Raw genomic sequence first — 21,465 nt, forward strand, 5'->3', positions numbered from 1 at the left:
CCCTCCCTCAACTTATTTGTCTCTCATAATTAAGGAAGAGAAAGGGCCATTCTATACTAATGTTAAAGGAAAAAAATGTCATTACATATGAAGCAATTAAACACGTGCACTTGTCAGAACCCGTTTCGTTCCCGAACGGTGCTTATCCATTTTGTGAAGCATTCTGGTTTTTCAGAGAATTTATTCCAAAAAGCGTTTTCTGCAGTAGAAAATATTTCTTGAATCAGAATACGTTTTTAGAATTCCTACCAAACGTACCTTATCGTCACCTGGTATGAAATACCAGAATCCGTTTTTAGAATTCCTACCAAACGTACCTTATCTTAACCTGGTATGAAATACCTAATCAGGAAACCTCCAAATCTTGAAAATCTAGCATCCAATTAATCCAACTTGTACTTAACCATCATCAAAGTCCTTTGGCCAAAAAAAAAAAACCATCATAGTCATTTTTTATTTTACCAGATGATAATTGTTTTCACTCTCCGTTGCATTGCAAAAGAAATTGAAGGTAGGGAAGCAAAATTTTGAAACCTATTAAATAAATTTTTACAATCATTATGTACATATTTAATCCCACCAATTGCAGATGGTTCTGTATTTGATTCTTAAATTTGACTTTTACTTTGCATTTAAATCTTTTGGATTTTTTCACCAAAAAAAAAAAATTCTTTTGGATTTTTAGGAAAATAATAACTGTATTACAATAAGTGTCTTAGTGGGCCTCTTTGTTGGTCTCTATGTGGTTTCTTAGTAGGTCTTGCCAGACCTAGTGGCCGCTGAACGAACTAGCACAAAAAAATAATTTCTTGGATTTGTTAAGTAATATAAAATGGGAAAAAGATCCCTGTCTAGCCATGCATCCTTACTCCTAGACACAAGGTGTGATGAAAAGACCACACTATCCTTCTGGTTGGATGCATGTGCACCTCTCCTTGTTGATCCCAATGTTGACACAATATCACAAGACTAAGTAGCGATTCCCAACCCAACAAAAATTTCATCAGAAAGTATAATTATTAAATATAGAGAAAGAAACTTTAAGTAGTTTATACAATCATATTCATTAATAACTATAAAAGATTTTTTTTTTTTAAGTTTGAAAATTTTCACTTACCTTCCCTCTAATTCATCTTACAAGAAAACAGAGCCTAATGAATTTCATTAACTATATTGTATTACAAAATTATTCCACAAATGGACTCTTGAAACAGTATAATTACAAAGATCATGTTTGAAACTTTTCCCATCCCTTCAATTTCTCTTGCAACCAAATAGAGTCGTAATAAATTTTATTAATTCTATATATCACATAAACATTCTCCACCTAGACTTTTGAAAAAAAATATGTTCTCTCTCTCAAAAAAAAAAAGACTCTAAATGAATCCCTTGAGTAATTTTAAAATATTTTTTTTTCTTTGAAAAAAGAATGAAATTAAAAAAAAAATATATATATATATATAATTCTACTATGATTAAATTAAAGCATACAGGAGTGATGTTACTAGGTGGGCCAGTCTGAGAGGCTTTTTAAAGTAGCCTTGGTTGATATAGCCGATCTGATCCTAATACCTAAAACCATGCTTGATAGATAGACTTGATCTCAATGTCTTGGCAATGACATGCCATATACTTCTCAAAATAAACCGTTTGGCACCTTCAATTTATATTAGATAGGGTTCTCTTGTTTATTGGTGCCGCAAAAGAGGGGTGAAAAAAGACATATTGAGCCTCTCTATAATATATATATATATATATTTTTTTTTTTTTTTAATATAATACCAATGAGAAGGGATACCCAAGTAGTAATATGGTACAACACGAAGGCTATTAAAGTATAAAAACCAAAGAATTTTCTTGAAAGAACAAGAAGTCCTAAAATAAGGAGAAGATGTTTCCCATGATGTCATAGTGGAAAACCACACAAATGAGGGAGTATATTCATTCAATATTCCACACAAATGAGGGAGTATATTCGTTCAATATTAATATATTTTTTTTGATGAGAAAGAAGACATGTGAACATCATGAATTTGTGGAAGAGTTTCGAAAGAAATTCCCACTTCCGCATCGTGAGGATCTTTTAAACGTAAATTAATATGATACAACATGAAGGCTCCATTGAATAAGGTGTATATTTGAGTGAATTGAGTTAATCTAATCACGTTTATTAAATCTAATGGTCAAACATTTGAAGATAAGTTATTATAATTTGGAGTCTATTTGGATTTGTTTGTTTGATTAAGATCGATTATCCCTTAAAATTATCATGTGTCTTCTATACTTAAAGGTTTAAGCCGAAGGCCGGTAAAGGTCAGCCTCACATGGAGTCAGAAGGTGGGCCATGGGCCATGGCCCACAGGTCACGGCTTGGAACAGAAGCTGGGCAGGGTCAGAAGTTTCAAGCCCATCTAAATATAGGGTAGGCCCAGCCATTTTGAACTTGGGACTTTGATCAATCCAAGTTCTTCAACTTTTTATCTATCTATCTTTGAAAAGAAAAAGGGGAAAGATTCTTTGAGCCTTTGAGACAGAGGACGATAGTGTCTCTGTCTATCTCTTTTCTCATCACATAAAATGACCTCAATGCCCTTCAATGTATGATAACATTAATCGTGCCTCATTAGTGCACTTTCCTATGTTGCTTTTTCGCATTAACGTCTAATAAGCATCGACAAAAAAGCACACTCTAAAAATGTTGACTTGAGCTCGTTTCACATCAACAATAGTCCATTTGGATTAAGGTCTTTGATCGGTCTAGTTTTATTTTGAACCAGATTGGACTTAGCCACCCATCTCAGATGCCTTTAAACCGATAGGCCAACGGGTTGGTTGACCACTAGAGGTTAGTCCCCAACAAACCCTCTGAAGCCTCGCATAAAACTCACAAAGGCTAGGGTGCCTGTTGAGGGTCTGAATCTCTAACCTCGTGGGTGCCTACCACATGTGGGAGTACCTATGAAATAGAATCTCCCTTATTCATAGCAGATTCAGTTGAGAGGGAGATTCCATTTCATGGGTGCTCCTCCATGCAGGGAGGCACCCCATGCGAATAGAGAATCCACACTTACATGTTGATAGATTTCCCTCTAAAAGGTAGCCAGTCCACTATAAAGAGGTGTGATCAACATTTCACCTCCCCAAAGAATATGAGAGAGGGTCCCAAAAAGGCAGGGTAGCTATCCTTGTGCCAACACGAAGACCAATAGGAGGAAGCACAAAAGCATCAACAAGGGTAAGATTACTATTTTTCATGAGGGATGAGACGATCATTTCGTATCTCTCGATGCTTAGGCACAAGGGCCAGCTACCTTTCAGGGTTCTTTTTCCTAAAATTTCTACTCTCTCTCTCTCTCTCTCTCTCTCACACACACACACACACACACACACACACACACACACACAGGAGGACTTGCTCTCCTTATCCTTCAAACCCCACCTCTAAAAGAAAACATTGGCATGGGGTAAAGTCATACACAATTAGGTGAATTAGGTATGCAATTAATCTACTTTGTGGACACAGAATTTTTGCATTTCAAAACTGCACCAAGAATGACGATACCTGCTGTATAGATTTATAATAGTTTTTATATATTTGTTTATAATAGTTTATATTAAACAGTGACCATTAGGCAGGTTAGGTATGGGAATGTGTTGCCTCTGGTCCACTTGTCAGTTGTCACAGCAAAGAACCTGCTGGAGATTGAAGATATTTCTGTCTCTTAGCCAATGGAATATGATCAAGGTTCAAGAAATTGGAATCGGATCATGAAATCGCCAATTTAGATTGAAATTGGTTGATTCAAATCGAAATCAGTCGGCTTCTATCCAACCTATTCTAGTCTCTAATCAGATCAAAATCGATAGTGACCGATTCTGATCCTGATTCTGAAGTTTTGAACATTGGTATGACTTTACAATAACAACAACAATAGAACCTTATTCTTATGGAAATCGATAGTGACGATTCTTTAATCTGCTCTATTCAAGTTCACACATGAAACGAAGCCCAAGCTACATATGTATGTCTTTTTTCAGTTCTCCTATTGTTATTTTATATCTGCCATTGACTCTCTTGGATCATTCAAAGTCAAATCTCTTCTCCTTACTAGAGTATCTCAAGGTTTTCGTTAGACATGATCGTGCCACCTCAAACAATTCTCTCAAAGTTTATCATGAATCGGAGCCACTCAAACTCAACTCAAATATGATTATTCTTTACTTTAGTCTTCTTAGTTTTTTCTATATTCTATCTCAACATTTTCATCTCCACCACACTTCGTTTATTTATATGATGCTTCTTAGTTGCCCAATATTTTGATGCACCTTTCCATTTTGATCTTCTCGAAAATATCATCCGCTATATTCTCTTGATTAAGCCTATATATTTAAAATGATAATTTTGAAGAATTTGACTGTTTCTCTATGGTTTTTTGGTAGGAATTGAATATGCACATGTAGGTGTTGCCGAAGCACTGGCAGAGTTATATGCAATGCAAGTAGCAGAAAATCAGGGCTTATCATTGAAGGGGATAACCTTGCTATTATCAATATGCTCAACAAAACATGCTTAACTATCCCGTGGTGGATAAAACACATTATCGCCAACTATTGCCATCTCATGACTCGATTCGGGAACATTACTTTCCAATATGTATTGAAAGAAAGAAATTCTGTTGCAGATGATATGGCTTCACATGGCGCTTTATCTCAATGTCGAAGTTTTTGGGCTTTTACAATTTTACCCCCACCCCTTTATTCCGTCTCTTCTCTATTTAGATAATTGTTGAACTGAATTTCTTTGCTATAATAGATAAATTTCTATGAAAAAAAGAAAAAAACTCCCCCATTGATGTTCATCACCTCATTAACCGTAGTAGTCTATTCTAATGTAGGCGTCACAAAGATTAAAAAATATAATAATAATAAAATAATAAAAAATCTCAACCTTTGCTCTTGTGCTTATCACATATCCTCCCAACACTCAACATGGAGTGCTCGAAAGCCTATGATGAGACTTGCTAATCAGGGTAGGCATTTGGATAAAAAAAGCCTAAAACCCTTCTTTTGAGGCTTAGTTAATGGCCATCTACCATCCTCCCCATGAACATACCAAGGAAAATATACCTCATCTCCAAACCGTTGGATTGAGATCTTTTAGTATTGCTGAGAGTAAATGATATAATATAAGATGAAAAAATTCCAATCCAATGGCTTCTGCAAGAATTCTACTGCATAATCTTTAAGAATCTACCTTGCACCAGTCTACTTTATCGGCTCGATATAACTGATACGTATCAGTATCAATTTTGATATCGACAATAACTAATACAATCATGGCACGTGGATTGATCTTCAACTCTCAAAACCCATGTGGACGTAGAGATCTTTTGGTGATTTCCATTTCGACACTTGGACAACCAATATTTTTGTGACACGTAAACTTTAATAAAGGCTAAGGGGTGGGCCCTGGCATCATGGATCGACAAAGAAGATCATGTTAATTGTAGTCTGTCGAAATCAGTGGGTCCATCTTTACAACTTTAATTTTGGACCACAAAAAAAGTACTTGTAATTTAGAAACAAAATTGACTAGATTCGACTAGGGATAGGATTCTCCCCGCAGCCAGTGTGGTGTAGAAAAAGAAAGGATGTTTCGTGTCAAACATCTGACCTCAATGAGAGGTTCTTTATTTTTACCTATTCGTGGGTTGTCTAGATGATTAGAGCGAATTGGAGACTGTATAGATAAACATATAATTCTGATGGATCACTATGCTAATCTTCCTAAGGATCCGATCCAAACACCTTGATTGACAAAATATATATATATATATATTTATGAACTTGAGATATTTGTCTGGTTTTCTTATCATATAGGCTAATCTATGGACTACTATATGAGCATACTAATCTTTCTTCCCTTTTCCCTTTATGAGGGTAAAAACTTGAAGGGGACTTCACTAAAGAAGGTAGCACTTCTGGCCCCTTCTCCCATGAAGCTAATGCTTGTTGTCTTATTTTTAGTACCATGTTTGTTTTCAATTATTCCAAGAGGATGGACCTACAGTTGTGCAATTTAGTACTATTTTAATGACTTTTTCCAATCTGTCTAAGGACTAATCCAGCATGAGAGAGAGAGAGAGAGAGAGAGAGATTTTATTTCCTTGCACATCAATTCCATTGCCTTCCTGTAATTATATCAAAATTGAGGGGTGGTCATCTTCTGATTATTTGCATGAAAAAATTGCTTCCACATTCTTCTATGACCACTTGAACCAGACTTATAAGAGGCCATCTTCTTTCAATACACTTACACTCCAGTTTCCAGCCTAGTAGCCATCTTCAACTCCCAGAAAATGTGCAGAGGTAGTAAAGATGAAGAGAGAACGCCGAAAGGCTTTCGTAAGGTTAAGATCCGCGAGGTGGTATCAAGCCATGGAACCATGGACTTGGTGTTCTGTGAACTCTGCTGCTCACAAGCTTCATTGTACTGTCAAGCTGATGATGCCTTTCTATGCTGGAAATGTGACAGACATGTCCATGGAGCTAATTTCTTGGCATTCAGGCACATTAGATGCTTGTTATGTCATTCATGCCAAAGCCTCACAGAGAGATATCTGATTGGGAATTCAGTTGAGTTAATGCTTCCAACCATGAGTTGGATGGAGAAAAGACAGCCTTTACTGTTTCTTAAGTAGTAGTGTTCTTTCACTTTTTTGTTTCTTAATTTTTATCTCCTAATGTTTTTCAGAATCTTGTGATGGTTGCTATTAAATACACAAAAGAAGTATTAGTTTTTGTGGTTAGATCCAAGTTACAGAAAAAATAACTAATACTAACATTTCAAAGTTTCTAGCCATTTCTTCTTGTCACAGAAAGCAATAACAAGTTTTCAGCAATTCTTTGTAGTATTCCAATTACAGAAGTGTTTTGATTCAGGGAAACGGGAAATGAGAAAGAAGTAAAAAACTTGAAAACGGTAGTGGAGAGGAGGAGCAAAGAAAGGAAAGAAAATATCAACAGAGAATCACCACATACCCAAAAGGTGCAGAAGAAAGGAAAGAAAATACAAAACAGAGAATCACCAAACACTCAAACATAGCATCCATGTTCTTCTCCTATTACCTTCTCCGAAATAAACATGTCCAAATAGGAAGACTGCAAGAATAACCAGTAGCTTGCACAATCTCACCAGGGAACAGATACATAGTATAGTCGAGCACTTTCGAATCTGAACTATTAACTGAACCATTAGCTCTGTTTCAATTCTAGTTCGCAATGGTAATCTCTGTAAGGTCCTGCAGAGATTTGACAAAATACCCATTTCATTGTTCCTTGATTGTTTCTGAAAACCAAGATCACCTGTTGTTATCTCTGATGATCAGTTCGTGGAAATCTACTGGAAATAATTTTTCAGCCACAATAAAACAGGCTCTGTAGGATACCCAGCCAGAAAATTGTTTCTATCAATAAACAGAGCTTCTTTACCAGCATTTCAATTCTACAACAACTTCAGGAAGTTGGAAACCATCTTTCTTTGCCTCTTTCAATCAATCTCCTAAAGTTCATTCTTCTAATTCATTACATCACAATTGGGAACTCATCTTTTGATGTACTTGCTGCTCAACCATCCACCAGTGATTTTGTTTGGTGCAACTGCATACAACTGAATTCAACTAAACCTTATCCCAAAAATATGGGGTTGGCAATATGAATCCTGCTTTACCATTTAACCCTGTTTAAAACAAATTTAAAACCTAAGGCTTCCATATCTTTTCCACTACTACTTCCTTGGTAATCTTTGACCCCTTGCTCTTTTGGCTCCTCTAATCTGCAAACTATAACTCCTACTTGCAGGTGTATTCAATGACCTCCATTGTACATTCCCAAACCATAATTCGTCTCCATGATCTATTTATTCCAATTGCCTCTTAATAATCTCCTGTTTTTTCCTGATTCTAACTGAGTTACATCCATCCACCCACAAAATACAATGGAAATTATGTGATATTTCTGCCTGTCACCTTATTTTCCAATCCAGAGCACTTTATCTTTTTATCTCTGTGTTCTTTGAAAGCTTTCTTGATAATTGATAGCTACAGTTTATGGCTCTTTATCAAAGGGAGAAAATATGGAAGCCTATGCTACAAGGTCTTCGTTCTATTTGACATTCAGGTTAGAGGAGAAAGAAGCCTTTTCCCCTTTTGTTCACTTTTCTCTTTATAGATTTCCCCACCTTGTTTAAATCCTGAAACTTAATGGGTTTATTTTATTCTGCTTTTGGATTTCAAGCATTCTTTTACTTTCATGGGTCATATTTACTGAGTTTTCTTTTTTGCTAATAGATTGATATGATACCGATTCTAAGTATCTGGATAACATGGTATTGCCTCCTTCCATTTTTTTGCAGTTTACACATATCCCCTAGAAGAAAACCATGCCTTTTCGTGTTCTCATTGGAATAATAGAGTAAAGACCTGCAAGAGGATGACCTATAATACTTGACATGCTTTATTCTTAGTCGGCCTTTGATACGAGCACATAAAATAGAGGAGATATAATAGGAGGATGCAAGAGATAAAATAAGTGAGAGAGAGATTATTGCTACCAATAACAAAAAATAAGAAATACAAGAGATTAAATAAGATAAAAGATAGGGATAACATGAGTTTGGCTTTAACAACGAAGCCATGATGTCTTGACCTAATTAGGAGGTAGCCCACCTCTACTCAACAACTGAGCATTTGTTGCCTTTTTTCTTATCCCTTCTCATTCAATAATACTAATATATATAAGATTTACACTTCTCCAAAACTACTCCCTTAAATTACTCTAACTCCACCCACTTCTTATTAACCACATAACCTCCGTAACTATTCCTCCCACTTAATATTCAAACACCTCATGCCACACAAGCCGATGCCCATGCATGTAACAGCCTTCTGGCAGTATAATATTGACAGAGATCAGTTGCCAAATCTGCAAATTTCTCTACAAGAAGAAGAAGAAGAAGAAAATTATTATTATTCAAGACAATGTCAATGTGTTCTCTCTCTGAAATAAGAGTATCAGTGTCTGTATTATTGATATTTTAAAAAAGAGAAACCTGTGCATACAGGGTGCTGTACAAAAGGATCAGACCACAAAGGACATTCTACAAAAAACATCTCACCCCTTTACATGTAGACTGCAAAGGCTAAACCAGAAAAGGACCCCAACCAATTTACATAATTATCCCACTCTTCCCAAAATCTGAAGTACTGACCTACAAAAATCTGAAATTATTGAACACCATATAGACACCAATCTCATTGAATTATTAGCCACCAAACATGCTGCCCTCTTCTTCTGGTTCAAAAGTGCGCGAATTTCTCTCCTTCCTAATGCTCCAGCAGATTGCAAAGTGGAATTAGTTTTTACACAACAGTAGCCTTTGCCTCTCATCAACAACCATCCCACTCCACTGTCATTGCCAAGAGGCAGTTAGGACGAACCCAGCAGGCTCCCATAACCAACAACAGAAATCCCACACCTGTAGGCTCCGCCTGGTTGCAAGACACATAAAGGGAAGAGAAGTGAAATCATATCAATACTAAAGTGGAAAAGTTGTGTATCACATTATTGTATAACTAACTTCAAAAAATTCAAAATTTGGTTCTTAAATTTACATTACTTTGCAACCAAATCCCTTTTATTTGAAAAGTAAAATAAAAACTACATCTCAAGAGTATGATTACCAAATATGGTAAGAGTTTTAGGTAGGCTACACAATCATAATTACAAAATTTCGTTTTCTTTTCAAAACTGAATTCATTTTCCTTCACTTCTCTTTACTTGCAACCGGACAGAGCCGTACAGAAAAGCCATTCCCCATAATGTTTTCTGTCTCTCTGCCTGGGGCATAGAGAATTGTTCATCTTTCACTAAATCCTCTTCCCTAGTTATAACTTATTGGTCTGCATTGTTATTTTTGTGAAAAATTCTCATTAGAAGATGAATTGCTTGATCCCAATATTGTGAACCCCTGCCCCAACCAAGTCCTTCCTTTGTTCTTTTGATATTGGTAGAAAAATGGAATTTATTTAAAAAGAAAAGTTAAAAGGAGGGTTTCCTTCCCATTTAAAATTTTGAAATGAAAAAAACTATTCTTGTGAATAAGATCTTAGAAAATATTGTGTGGTTGTTAAGATGATATACTGACAAAGCTTATGATGGCTGAAGCTTGCTCTATGGACAAGTCCTCCATGGCAAACTTTCTGGAACAAGTAGAGAAGGACTAAGAATGGAGGCACTATCAGCACTTATCCACTCCTATTTTCCTAAACTCCGCAATTGTTGCAAATTTGTAACTTTCCACTTTACCATTCTTTGATAATAGGGATAGCGCATCACATTTTGTTTGAAAAAAAAAAAAAAATTAGAGAATCTCCTCTTCAGATATCTCTGCTGGGTTGCTAGGACTTACAAATGGACTTTCAAACCCTTCCCATTAAGAAAGGATGACCATATGAAATGTAGAAATATATGGTTGAATTTAATAGATAAAAGGTAATGCAAATTACTCTTCAGATAGAAGAAAGCAACATAAAGAACTTTAATCCATTTGTTGGTAGTATGAGTTCCAAGATAGAGAACTGACTGAAATGGCAGCTCAAGTGGATTCAGAAAATTAGTGATAATCCAGAAAGCTATAAATTCTTTTACAGAAAGCAAATAAATTTCACCCTCTAGCCACCCTGCAAAGAATGAATCATTATTTTATTGCTTACAGGAGGGTAAGCATGTTCTGAAAGTTTCACAAGGAACGAGTCCAAAAATTTATACGGCACTACCAACTTCGAGAAACATTGGCATTGGGAGCATCAGGGTAGGGAACAAAAAGAAGAAAAACATTACCACCAAAATGATGACATCTGGAGCAACTTCCAGAGAGAAATGGGAAATAAAATAGTCTGGTGGAAGAATCATATCCATTTCGAAATATGGATTTATTGACTTCCTTCTACCAAACTTCGGCTAATACAGATAATCATATAGAGAAACCATTTTGTTTTCCTGTCCTTTATTTTTTTTATTTTCGCTTTCTTTTATATTTCCTGATGCCATACTTCTAAATGAGCGAGGAGGAAGTTCTGAGCACATCATTCTGAATTTATTTTTCCACAGGTTTTACCAGCCAGCTATTCAAATACAGAAAAAATGACTGTTTCAAGCTTCTTGCAGGTGGCATGATTGATACCTTACCAACAAGCTCTGCATCTTAGAAAGGAAGAGAACCATTGATCTGTCTTAGTCATTTCTTTCTACAAGAGGATCATAGTCATAATCTTCACCAGCCTTCACAAATCTACCTTTCACACGCTTTCTGGTATCTGCTCTCGCTTTACGAGAAGCATATCTTATTTGTTTCCCAAACCTAGGATCAAGCATGTAAAATCTGTTAAGAGAAATAAAGCCATAAACCACACAAGACTTTTCAAATGAAACATCTTAATATAAGTGTTGAAGAAGCATATCTTATTTGTTTCCCAAACCTATGGATCAAGCATGTAAAATCTGTTAAGAGAATAAAGCCATAAACCACATAAGACTTTTAAAATGAAACATCTTAATATAGGTGTTGAAGTGTCAAACCAAAAATCTTAAGCTAATAGCTGGAGAGACCTGACCAGTATATGAAGGCATCCAAGATCCCAAAGTTTTCTAATGTGTGATAGTTGCCAATACTTTTCCTCATGTGTTGCCCCTCTTTTGGGTGACCGTACACAAATGTATCAATAGCATAGTAGGCTTGATGGTTCTGATAACTATGTTGAAGTGTCTAAGACCACAGCTTAAGCTACTTGCTGGAGAGGCCTAACTGCTATATGGAGGTATCCAATGTCCTAGAGTTTTCCAATGTGAGATAATTCTCAACAATATGCATGTAATAAACATAGATTAGGACTTGGATGTTTCTCGTGGGGGAAAAGAGGAACACGGAGAACATGCTACCACATACATCCAAAAAAAAATTTTGTCTTTTGTTTTCTGAACAAAATCAAATTTTAATTTTGCACATACAAATAATACAGGTTTCAAAGTAAAAATAACAGTGCCGGTATATTGCATGAAGAGTTCATATTGCAGTCTATAACCCAGATTAGGCCCCCCTAAAAAACCTCGACTATTACATGGAAACAACATCTTTAAGTATGTTAGAAATAAGCATTTTTTTTACAAAAACACCACTTTCAGGAAAATCCTAACCACTTTTTTTTTATCACCTATTGCTTCTTTCATAACAGATGGGAAAATTTTTCACTAATTAACAAATAAGAAACTGAAACTTTTCTTTTTCTTCTTTATTATTACTAGTTTAAAGGAAATTGAAGGGGGAAGTAGTGGGAGTGATAGACAAGAGACATTCAAACATTGTAGTCATAAATATTCGCTTCTCTCTGAATTCTGATCTGCAAGATTCAAACTCAACTCTTTCAGAAACCACAGTTGTTTGATCATGATTTAGTTAAAAAGGCATTTTTTTTTTTTTTAGTGATCCATGGTGCTATACAACAGAAAGCATGAAGCTCACTAGTATGTCAATAAATATAAAATGTATTTGAATAATATTAAAGAAGCAAACTACATACATTCGTGTTTTCTTCTTTTCATTGTATCTGAGCTTTGCTTTGTCCCTTGCCTGGGGGCAACTAGTTTCCAAATTTGAATCCCAAGGTGATTCACTTGATAGAAAAACTGGTGATACTCCACAGTCTTGATAATCAGCGATACTACTTTCTCCAATGAGGTTGGAGAATGGAAGTGGCATGCCTGAATGGACTTGTCCAGTAGGAAAATTTAGCCTGATGTTTCTGTAGCAACCAGGATTTAGAAGTACCTGATCTGCTCCAGAGGCAGACCCAGCAGCACAAGAAGATTGAAGAGACATGCAGTCCTGTTGCCCTGATGATGATGCCTGAGGAACGGCAGGGAAAGGAATGTCAGCTGTATAATATGTACAAAATCCAGTCCTATATAAACATAGGGGATTTTCAACTATAAAAATTGTGAATCATAGGAAGCAATGAATAAAGAGATAACACAGAGAGTAAACTAGTACATATACACACAACAATTAAAGCAGAGAAAGCATGATTCAAATGGATGCGCCTGAATTGAATTGAGTAAGTACTTTCACCAAAAATGAAGTTGCATCTACTTGGATGAGTGTTTGAGACTACTGAAATCATGATTAAGGTTGTTCACTCAAGGATCATGCTCGTAAATAATTTTTTTTTATCATTTAGTAAGACTTATAGATTAGGAAAGATTAGGGAGCACCTTATGGAAACTTAACACTGCAAGCAACCTGGAACAAATGATGTAGTCTGTTGCATTCTGTACCCAGTGTATATGTACCACCAAGTCGAATAATTAGGTCTCTACACAATTTTACACTCAATCTCATATTCAGGGGAAACTTGGAAATCATTGTAGTAGACAGTGTGATGATAATGAAGATACTCTAGACTATCTGACCTGGGCAGTGTGCATAAATTATGTGTTTAATTACAGTGACTACATAAAGTCATGGAGGCAGTCAGCATAAGCCTAATCCAACGGAAGCTTTTGTAAATCCAATTCATCTCAAATCAGAGTACATGAAAATAAAATTCAATCAGTAGAGTACTTGAATTAAAATCCTAATATGTTAAGGTCAAGTTCCACCCCACAGACTATAAGAGCTTTGATATGGACGTAGACTGTTTTCTACAAACCCATAAAATATTTAAGAAGTAAAAATATAATTTTAATACAATTGTCACAATATGCCATTCACAAGACAAGTGCCAATTCACCAGAAAGGTATTAGATGACAAGTGAAGCGGATGTTGTAAAATCCATAAAAGTAACTACACCGGAGGTTAAGTGCACTTTCAATGATATGATTAATGAAAGAGCACAAATCCTCAATGGTGCGGAAAAAACAAGTGAAAAAGAGCAGTGTGAAGGTGCTTGTAAGATTTAATTTAACGAATATCCAGAATAAGATGCACCAGAAAATTGAAGATCCATCTTGGAGGTATTTTTTTTAACTTTTCTTTTCAGGATTTTCCTACTTCTGTTAGGCAACGTGTTTTGGAAGATAAGCTTGGCTGAGGAGCCATGCATGGTATATGACTTCCTATGGTTTTTTTTGGTAGAGACTTTTTATGGGTTTGATTGATCTATTTTGTTATGGTTTAGGTGAGAAGGTATACACCCCCTCCCCCCTTTTGTTTATTACTTTCTCATTTAATAAAATTGTTAAAATTGTTCAAGGCACATAATTCCAAGGTTTAAAGAAAAAGGTCAGCAACAAAATTCAAGATCAGAGAGGGAAAATCGTTGAAGGTGCAATTGAAGGGAAAAAAATGACTGAAATCATTTAAAGTGGACAAACAAAAATAATAAGCCATAAATGCATTGAAATTCAGAAAGGAACCTCTATAGTATTCTCATTGGGACCATTAGAATCAGCAACTGAGAAGTTCTTGTCCATAAATAAGGAATCAATAGGCACATCATCGAGAACAATATTGGGATGACTTTGTGAGCACCCAAAAATCTCATCGCTGTTCTCAAAATTTAACCCAATATCATCCATGTTGAAACCATCACAGAGATCGCCACCATCAGAAACTCCAACGTCCTTCAATGGAGAACAACCCTGGTACACATGGAATAATAAATAGAATAAATAGAATCACACAATTTGAGAACAAAGATAAGGGGCAAATAGAAGAAATCACCTTTGAAAGGTTTGGATTCTCAGGATATGATAGTGGTTTATCTCCACTGCAATGCACTGAATTCACATCAGGAGGAACCACTGAAGATGTACCCGTCCAAGTTTCAGAAGAAACACAAGTCTCCAACCCATTCAGCTTAGTTGTAACCACTGAAGATGGACCCGTCCAAGTTTCAGAAGAAACACAAGGCTCCAACTCATTCAACTTGGTTGTTACCATCAAATCATGTTGTTCTTGTTGTCCAGATTCCCAACCATTCATAGCCATCATTCCTTGATGTGCCCACCTGGCATTTAATTCCTTGGATGGCTCTGTAATAGCAGGACATCCTGAGTAATAACTTAGGGTTTTCCTCCGATGTCCAGGATCCAAACAGCAATTCCCACTAGCGCTGCAATTCTCACACAGAGACAATTTATCTTCAATGCAACGAACAACCGCAGGCTCTGAATGGCAATTATCGCAAATGAGTGAACGAAGATGCCTCTGTGAAAGTGCATTAGCTGAATGCACAAACCCATCACAACTCAAACAAAGCTTAGCAGAATCTGATTTACAGTAAACGATAGCCCTCGCAGCTCCACAGAAATCACATAAAGGTTTCATTTATTTATTCACTGAAACTAATCTAACTTCGCAAAAATTTAACTTACTAAAATCAAAATTTGCAGATGATATTGAACTGAAAACCACTCCCGAACCACAAACAGTAATCATTATTTTCCATTATTAATCAACCATGAACGTCCAAACCAATTTTCTCAAATCTAAACACAGCGAAATCCTTAACATCTATAATAATCTCAATGAACTCGAAAAAATCGAAACCCTAGCTATCATACTGGATCGAAAACAGTGAAAGAAACGATAATACACATCTTCGATCAGTTTCAAAAAGAGTTCAGATTTGAAAATTTCATGAAAGAAAAGAAAAAATCAATTCCTACGAGCTCTGCTATGTAATGGTGCTACACTGGAGACTCGATTTTTAATTAGTTTCAGTAAAAAAAAATAGAAAATAACTGCTTACGTGGAAAAATGATGGCTTTGGAAAAAGCCACGTAGATCAGAAAATCGATCTCGTAACGTCACGGTTCCGGCGTTTTACTCGCTCCCTCAAAAGAGATGCCGGATAATTTCTCTGGTTTAGAATAGATGCACGTGTTTTACCAAAATAAAGAATAAATGCACGTGTCTAAATAGCACGTGCTTGATTCTTGAATTTACCGGTATAAGACACTTTCGGACTTTTATCTACATTGGGAGAGACTGGAACGGGTCTTCGGCTTCTTGAATTTACCACGTGCTGGAATTTACCGAAAGTCAAAAATATCAGTATCGATATCAAAGTTGATAAGGTTTCTTAATTGAAGCGTTAACGGTCTGGTTTCAAATATTGGTACGGTATTGACTCCGGTATCGCTGGAATGGTTCTTCAGAAAGAATCTACATTACAATGAGTGATAAAAATATCAATATTGGGATCTTGGTGTGGTCCTATTACTGAAGGTACAGTACTAAGATCAAACTTGTCTTGGATACCAAAAACCATCCTGATTGACACATTTTCTTGTAGGTCAAGCTTAGTTGGGCTTGTGAATGATGAGGACGGTCAAGCGATCATTGGGCTAAACTCATGCATCAGGAATGATGCATTTATTAAACGTGTCAAGCTGGGTTTAGATTTTAATTGGTCAGCCTCGGTTAGGCTTACCGATGTGGACCTGAAATTGACACCCCTACCAATACATATCATTGGTACTGATAAACAGGTGCTCGATGTTGAATTTTTAGCACATTTTATCACTAAACCAATATCGTTCGATATATATTGATATCGTATAGGTTCTAGAACTAGTTGATTCCATAAACAAAAATCCTACCAACAATTGAATAAATTTTTATTTAAAATAAGGGTAAAACCATCGACAAGACACAATATGGCTGACACGTTTGGGTATCTGAAATTGGAGGCCAATATAGATATTGATACCAATATTTAAAATGATGAATGGTGTAAAAATACAATCCTAAAAACGATGCAGAAGATAATGGAAAAATAAGAACAAACATTGCACGCAGGTTCACGAGATTCGACAAGATTGCCTACGTCATTGATGAAATGAGATTTTGCTTCACTATCAACGGAGAATAAGGTTACAGCGTTCGTCCTCACACCTCTCAGAATTGCTTATAGAGAAAGTAACTCTCACTATGTCGTTCTGTCAAAGGGGCCTACACCAGTACTCCCTGGGTTAAACTATGGCGGAATATAAAACATCGTACACCAACAAAATGGCTCATATGATGATGCCTCACTATTGAGCCCACATCACAATGTCAATGGCCCACCAATGCCTATTGCCTCTCATTCTCACCCTTGTATTTTAAGGGAGAGAGTTCTCTAAGCACATAGCTTGGAAATGGCTCTTATATCGATTTGTATATGGCAGTTAGATAAAGCCTAAATTTTATAGACAACTAAACCTCAAGGTCCCGTAAGGTTTTAATCCAATAGGAAAATTTCAATTGCCATAATTGTTTATGTATCTTTATCGTTCTCCTCAAAATCATTTTTTTTTTTTTTCTTTTCTATTCATTTCTTCACAACCAAACATAGCCTAGTGAGTTATACAGAGAGAAACCCAAGAATATGAAAGACTACAACAGATGCTGTTCAAGCTTCCTTCCCCTCTTTCTTTCACTTGTCAAAGCTCCATGAACTCTCGACAACTCTTTTTTCCCATTTATCATCATCCTCGTCATTGGTACTTTCTTCTCTATTTTCAAGTTAGGAAGCTCTGATATGACATTTCTTGATGAATTTATCAGTGAAGTCAACATACTTGGACCAAAGATGTCGGAGCTGTGGAAAGGCTATCTCAAGCCAAGGCTTTGCTCGGCCATTAAAGTGGATGACACCAGCGCTCTCAGCATCAGCAATGCTTGTGTTCTCTTGGTACCCAAGTCCCAACATGTGCCAAAATGGATCTATAATATGAACATGATCATGAAAGGCTATTAACCCAGGGGGTAAAGTTCCCAGTTGCCAAAGACTCAAGTCTGATTTCAAGTTCTGCAAGAGAAAATTGAACACAACCAAGTAAGAAACACTCACCAATTGGGTCTTATATCTTAAACGGAATCAATAACACTAATGACAGTTATAGAATTATACCTTTTGAAGCCAGTAATGGTAGTTGTGACTGATATTTGTCTTCCTCCAAGCTTCTAGATCAAAGATGTTCATGCCATATGCCCATGCACATTCATTTGGATCGAAATTCTCTGCTATTAAAGGTTGGGAGAAGTTCAAGTAGCTCTTCAATCTCTTAGTCATGACGAACTTGTCATCACCACGGCATGTTTGCACTGCTCCATTCACTTTGCCTCTCATATCAATGTCCCATAGAGGCGATAGATCAGTTTGAATCACAATATCATCGTCAAGGAAGACCACCTTATTAAGACTCGGAAATAGCTGCAAAATTAATGCCAACACATTTTAACAGAGACATTTATACAAACACATAACGAGCACTAACAAAAAGTTCAAAAACACAGATATCAACCTCAGGCAAATGTATACGTATGTGATTCATGAGCGAAGTATACTTGGGACTAAGAGCTTGCAGCTTCGACGCAATGATATAAGGCTTCTCTGTGTTATTTGCGACAATTGCAGAGGATCCTCCTCTGAACTGTGACCGGGCTTTCTGATCCTTCTCCATCGCCTCCAGAACTGGAACCTTGCCCTTTGTGAACCAATCGAAATGGTGTAGACCCTTAACCTCAATAATGGCAGGTGTCAATGGGTGGAGGGAGAACCATGCGTGCATGGAGTTGTAGGTCTTACGGTCGGTAATGATGTGAAGCACAACCTTCTCGGGGCGTAGTGAGTTGCGAACCAGAGAGGCTGCGACGACAGACGATGCCAAGACATTGTCGGAGGCGAAGACGAAGTGGAAGAATGAGTTGTCTACAAGGTAAGGTACGGATTCTGGGGCCGGTAGTTGTAGCCGTGCGCCGGCGTTGGTCGAGTGCTCGTTAGCTAGCCTCAGGGACAGGCAGTGAAGCTGCTTTGGTATGCTACTCGATGCCACGTGTCGGTATAAGTATTCTTGGATCTTGGCTGTTCGAGTCTTTTGTTCCAGTAGAGACACCTGCATGGTAGAAACAGATCTGAGGGTTCAGAATTACTCGATCTTACCCACCTAAACTCCCTTGATAGTTGATACCATATCATTCTAATTATCTGATCCGGATCCAACCCTCTTCACTTAATTACACATGATCTAACCATCTGAGAGGAAAGAGTATTTTGGATAGGGGTGTAATTAAGTTAATGATGGTATTCTTTTTTCTTTTTCTTTTTTTTTTTTTTTTTTTTTTTTTTTTTTTTAAGGGGGGGAAATGATAAAAGTCGAGAGACTTGAACTCGAAATCTCCTGATGAAAATGAACGTGGGTTTTTATCTACCACAATTTATCAATTACCTAGTGTAATTGTTGTTAATGATGACATTCATTCTTCCAACGATGAAAAAATTATGAAGAAGTAAATGATTAAGTTTTCCATTCACTTACGAGAATGAAAAACTCTTTGGCCACTTGAGATGTAAACATATGATTAAGGGTGTTAGTTTTGAATCAAAATCGAAAATTGAATATGATTTAAAATTAGAAAAGTGAATTAAAATATATTTAATTTGATATTGATTTTAGACCAAAAATCATCTATTTGAATCGAAGTAAATTGTATAAAACTTCCACCAAAAAATTAAATAAATAAATTGTATAAAACAAATACAACTTAAAATCATTCTAAACCCTAAAATCATTGGTCTTGGTTGAGTTATGTAAAAAAAAAGAGGAGTAAAAAGATACCAGATTTGACATTATTATGGGATTGTCGCAAGGCTGTAAATTCCTTCCTAGTTGTATATGTTTTAGTAGATTATTTTTATTTAAACTGAATTATTAATACCATTTAGAAGTGGGTTTAATTTTGATTTATACTTGTCATAACCTAAACTGAATCGAAATCAAATCGAATTAATTTTTTTTCATGGATTCTTCACATGTCCTTGCTTAGAATATCTATGTAATCACTCCCACTAAATTGGAATAAAGTTTCAAATGTTATTGTTGTTGTTGTTGTTTCCTTTGCACAATATCTTGGGAGGGGTGAATTTAGAGGAAAATGGATCACCTGCTTGTACGATCACAAGTCAGCATCTAATATATGCCTTTTTTGTTTTCAAATATATCTTTTTCTTATTTTTATAATAATAAAAATAAGGACAAGTGTTCGATACTGACTCCTAGAGCTAAGACACTAAGTGATCGCACATGCAACGGATCATATCTCAATTTGGAGTCGTTGTCAAGTCTTAACCGACTAAGGATTACACTTCCCAGCCGCTACTTTGTCGTGAGCATGGGCCGCATGGCCTGGAGACAAGTAATTAAACTACCTGAAAAAGGAATTTAAATTGCAAGATGTTACTCACCATAGCCTTCAGCTTCACCGCGAACGTCTTCACATCAGATTGATTGCTCTTCATCTCTGCTACGAACTCCTCTAATGACTGCGGAACATCTGATCTTCCTTGTATATCCTCTTCCTCGCCCCTCTCTTCTAAGATTCGATACATCTCTTCCGGTACCTTCTGTAACAAACATGATTCTTGATCGATAAAATCGAACAAATTAAGATCCAATAATATTTAATTTCAAAATTTTTCTTCTTAGAGATTTTACCATTGACTCAGGTCTCCTTCTCCAAATCCTCTTCCCCACGCACCCTACATCATTGCCAGATATGTTATTGAAACCCCAGAAGAAGAACAGCAAGATTAGATTTTTTTTTTTTTTTTCTTTTTCAAATGGGTTTGGCGACTCTGAAAACAGAGTAAAGGAGGATTAAATAATACCTATGGTGGAGCATTTGTTTTCGCCGTCGATAGTATCCACTGCCGTCGAAACGAACACAAATCGAAGTAAGAAAGTCAAGAACAAAAGCGAATAGAAGATCATTCGATACGAAACCCTTCTAGATCCGACCTTCACTTTGATAAAATCTCTCACCCCTTTTCCGGGAAAGACAGTTACATGGCGCAAGCTGGGCGATATATGAAGCTGCATTTTTGAGAAACAGAATGGAAGAAGGAGAAGAAACAAAACCTGGGAAACGTAACTAAACCCAGTACTGAAAGGTTTGTTCTTCCTGTCTCTCTGTTTCTGATTGTCTCATATGAAGATGTTCAGTAAAGAACTCAATTGAATTGCAGAAACTGAATCACAGAAAGATACCGTAAAAGGAAGAATGTAGCAATCCTTCACCTAACCTTGCTTAACATTTAGGCTAAAAAATTTTCAAACTTCGCTAGCTGGGCTCAATTTGTTTTCAGAGGAAGAAGGGTTGTTCAAGAGAAAAGGACTTGGGACTTAAGAGGGTGACAGCTTATATAGTTTTGGCTTAGTTTTGAAGTAGATATCCTGAGTTTATATTATTTGTTTAAGGATTTGAGAAGGTATATTGTTTGGTATTGCTTCGCTTTGCCTCCAAATGAAGTTTAGAGAAGAGAGCGGAGGTTTGAAAATTTTGTTTCTGAGTTTGACGGAACAGCGTCGGAAAACGACGTCTCTGAGGTCTCAGCTCTTAACAACGAGAGCTTCCGCTACAA

The 21,465-nt window shown here is 36.3% G+C and overlaps 2 protein-coding genes across 8 annotated transcripts; both read right to left on the reverse strand.

Moving 5' to 3' along the window:
• Positions 1-9,058: 9,058 nt before the first annotated feature.
• LOC122063549 (zinc finger protein CONSTANS-LIKE 12) lies at positions 9,059-15,737 on the reverse strand. Of its 6 annotated transcripts, none has more exons than XR_006135382.1 (5): positions 14,778-15,737; positions 14,471-14,695; positions 12,636-12,961; positions 11,243-11,419; positions 9,059-9,548 (listed from the first exon to the last, which is right to left on the reverse strand). XR_006135382.1 is itself a non-coding variant. In XM_042627251.1 (5 exons), the coding sequence occupies exons 1-4, from the start codon at positions 15,381-15,383 to the stop codon at positions 11,293-11,295; spliced, it is 1,305 nt and encodes a 434-aa protein (XP_042483185.1). In that variant the 5' UTR covers positions 15,384-15,737; the 3' UTR covers positions 9,059-9,548; positions 11,248-11,292. The 6 variants fall into 6 exon arrangements, 4 of the variants coding, with proteins under 4 accessions (XP_042483185.1, XP_042483184.1, XP_042483186.1 ...); XR_006135381.1 differs by having other exon boundaries at positions 11,243-11,440; XM_042627251.1 differs by having other exon boundaries at positions 11,248-11,440.
• A 1,587-nt stretch (positions 15,738-17,324) lies between these two features.
• Positions 17,325-21,182, reverse strand: LOC122063536 (probable galacturonosyltransferase 12). 2 transcript variants are annotated; one of them, XM_042627233.1, is made up of 6 exons: positions 20,713-21,182; positions 20,540-20,583; positions 20,290-20,445; positions 18,350-18,940; positions 17,956-18,258; positions 17,325-17,853 (listed from the first exon to the last, which is right to left on the reverse strand). In XM_042627233.1, exons 1-6 carry the CDS (start codon positions 20,921-20,923, stop codon positions 17,569-17,571), a joined length of 1,590 nt encoding a protein of 529 aa, XP_042483167.1. In that variant the 5' UTR covers positions 20,924-21,182; the 3' UTR covers positions 17,325-17,568. The 2 variants fall into 2 exon arrangements, with proteins under 2 accessions (XP_042483167.1, XP_042483166.1); XM_042627232.1 differs by having other exon boundaries at positions 20,290-20,448; positions 20,713-21,180.
• Positions 21,183-21,465: the final 283 nt, after the last annotated feature.

Source organism: Macadamia integrifolia, unplaced genomic scaffold, assembly GCF_013358625.1.
Source record: "Macadamia integrifolia cultivar HAES 741 unplaced genomic scaffold, SCU_Mint_v3 scaffold1350, whole genome shotgun sequence".
Classification (NCBI taxonomy): Eukaryota; Viridiplantae; Streptophyta; class Magnoliopsida; order Proteales; family Proteaceae; genus Macadamia; species Macadamia integrifolia.

Bases quoted from the DNA above. Each gene is read 5' to 3' on its own strand.
- LOC122063549 (XM_042627251.1), bottom strand. From the start codon at position 15,383: ATGAAACCTTTATGTGATTTCTGTGGAGCTGCGAGGGCTATCGTTTAC. The intron at 14,696-14,777 runs GTGATTTCTTCT...CATGTGTACCAG, and splicing joins AGAATCCAAACCTTTCAAAG to GGTTGTTCTCCATTGAAGGA. The intron at 11,441-12,635 runs GTATGTAGTTTG...TTCTCTTAACAG, and splicing joins GAAAAGAAGAAAACACGAAT to ATTTTACATGCTTGATCCTA.
- LOC122063536 (XM_042627232.1), bottom strand. From the start codon at position 20,923: ATGCAGCTTCATATATCGCCCAGCTTGCGCCATGTAACTGTCTTTCCC. The intron at 20,584-20,712 runs GTATTATTTAAT...GCAATGATGTAG, and splicing joins AAACAAATGCTCCACCATAG to GGTGCGTGGGGAAGAGGATT. The intron at 18,941-20,289 runs GTGAGTAACATC...TCTACCATGCAG, and splicing joins CGGTGAAGCTGAAGGCTATG to GTGTCTCTACTGGAACAAAA.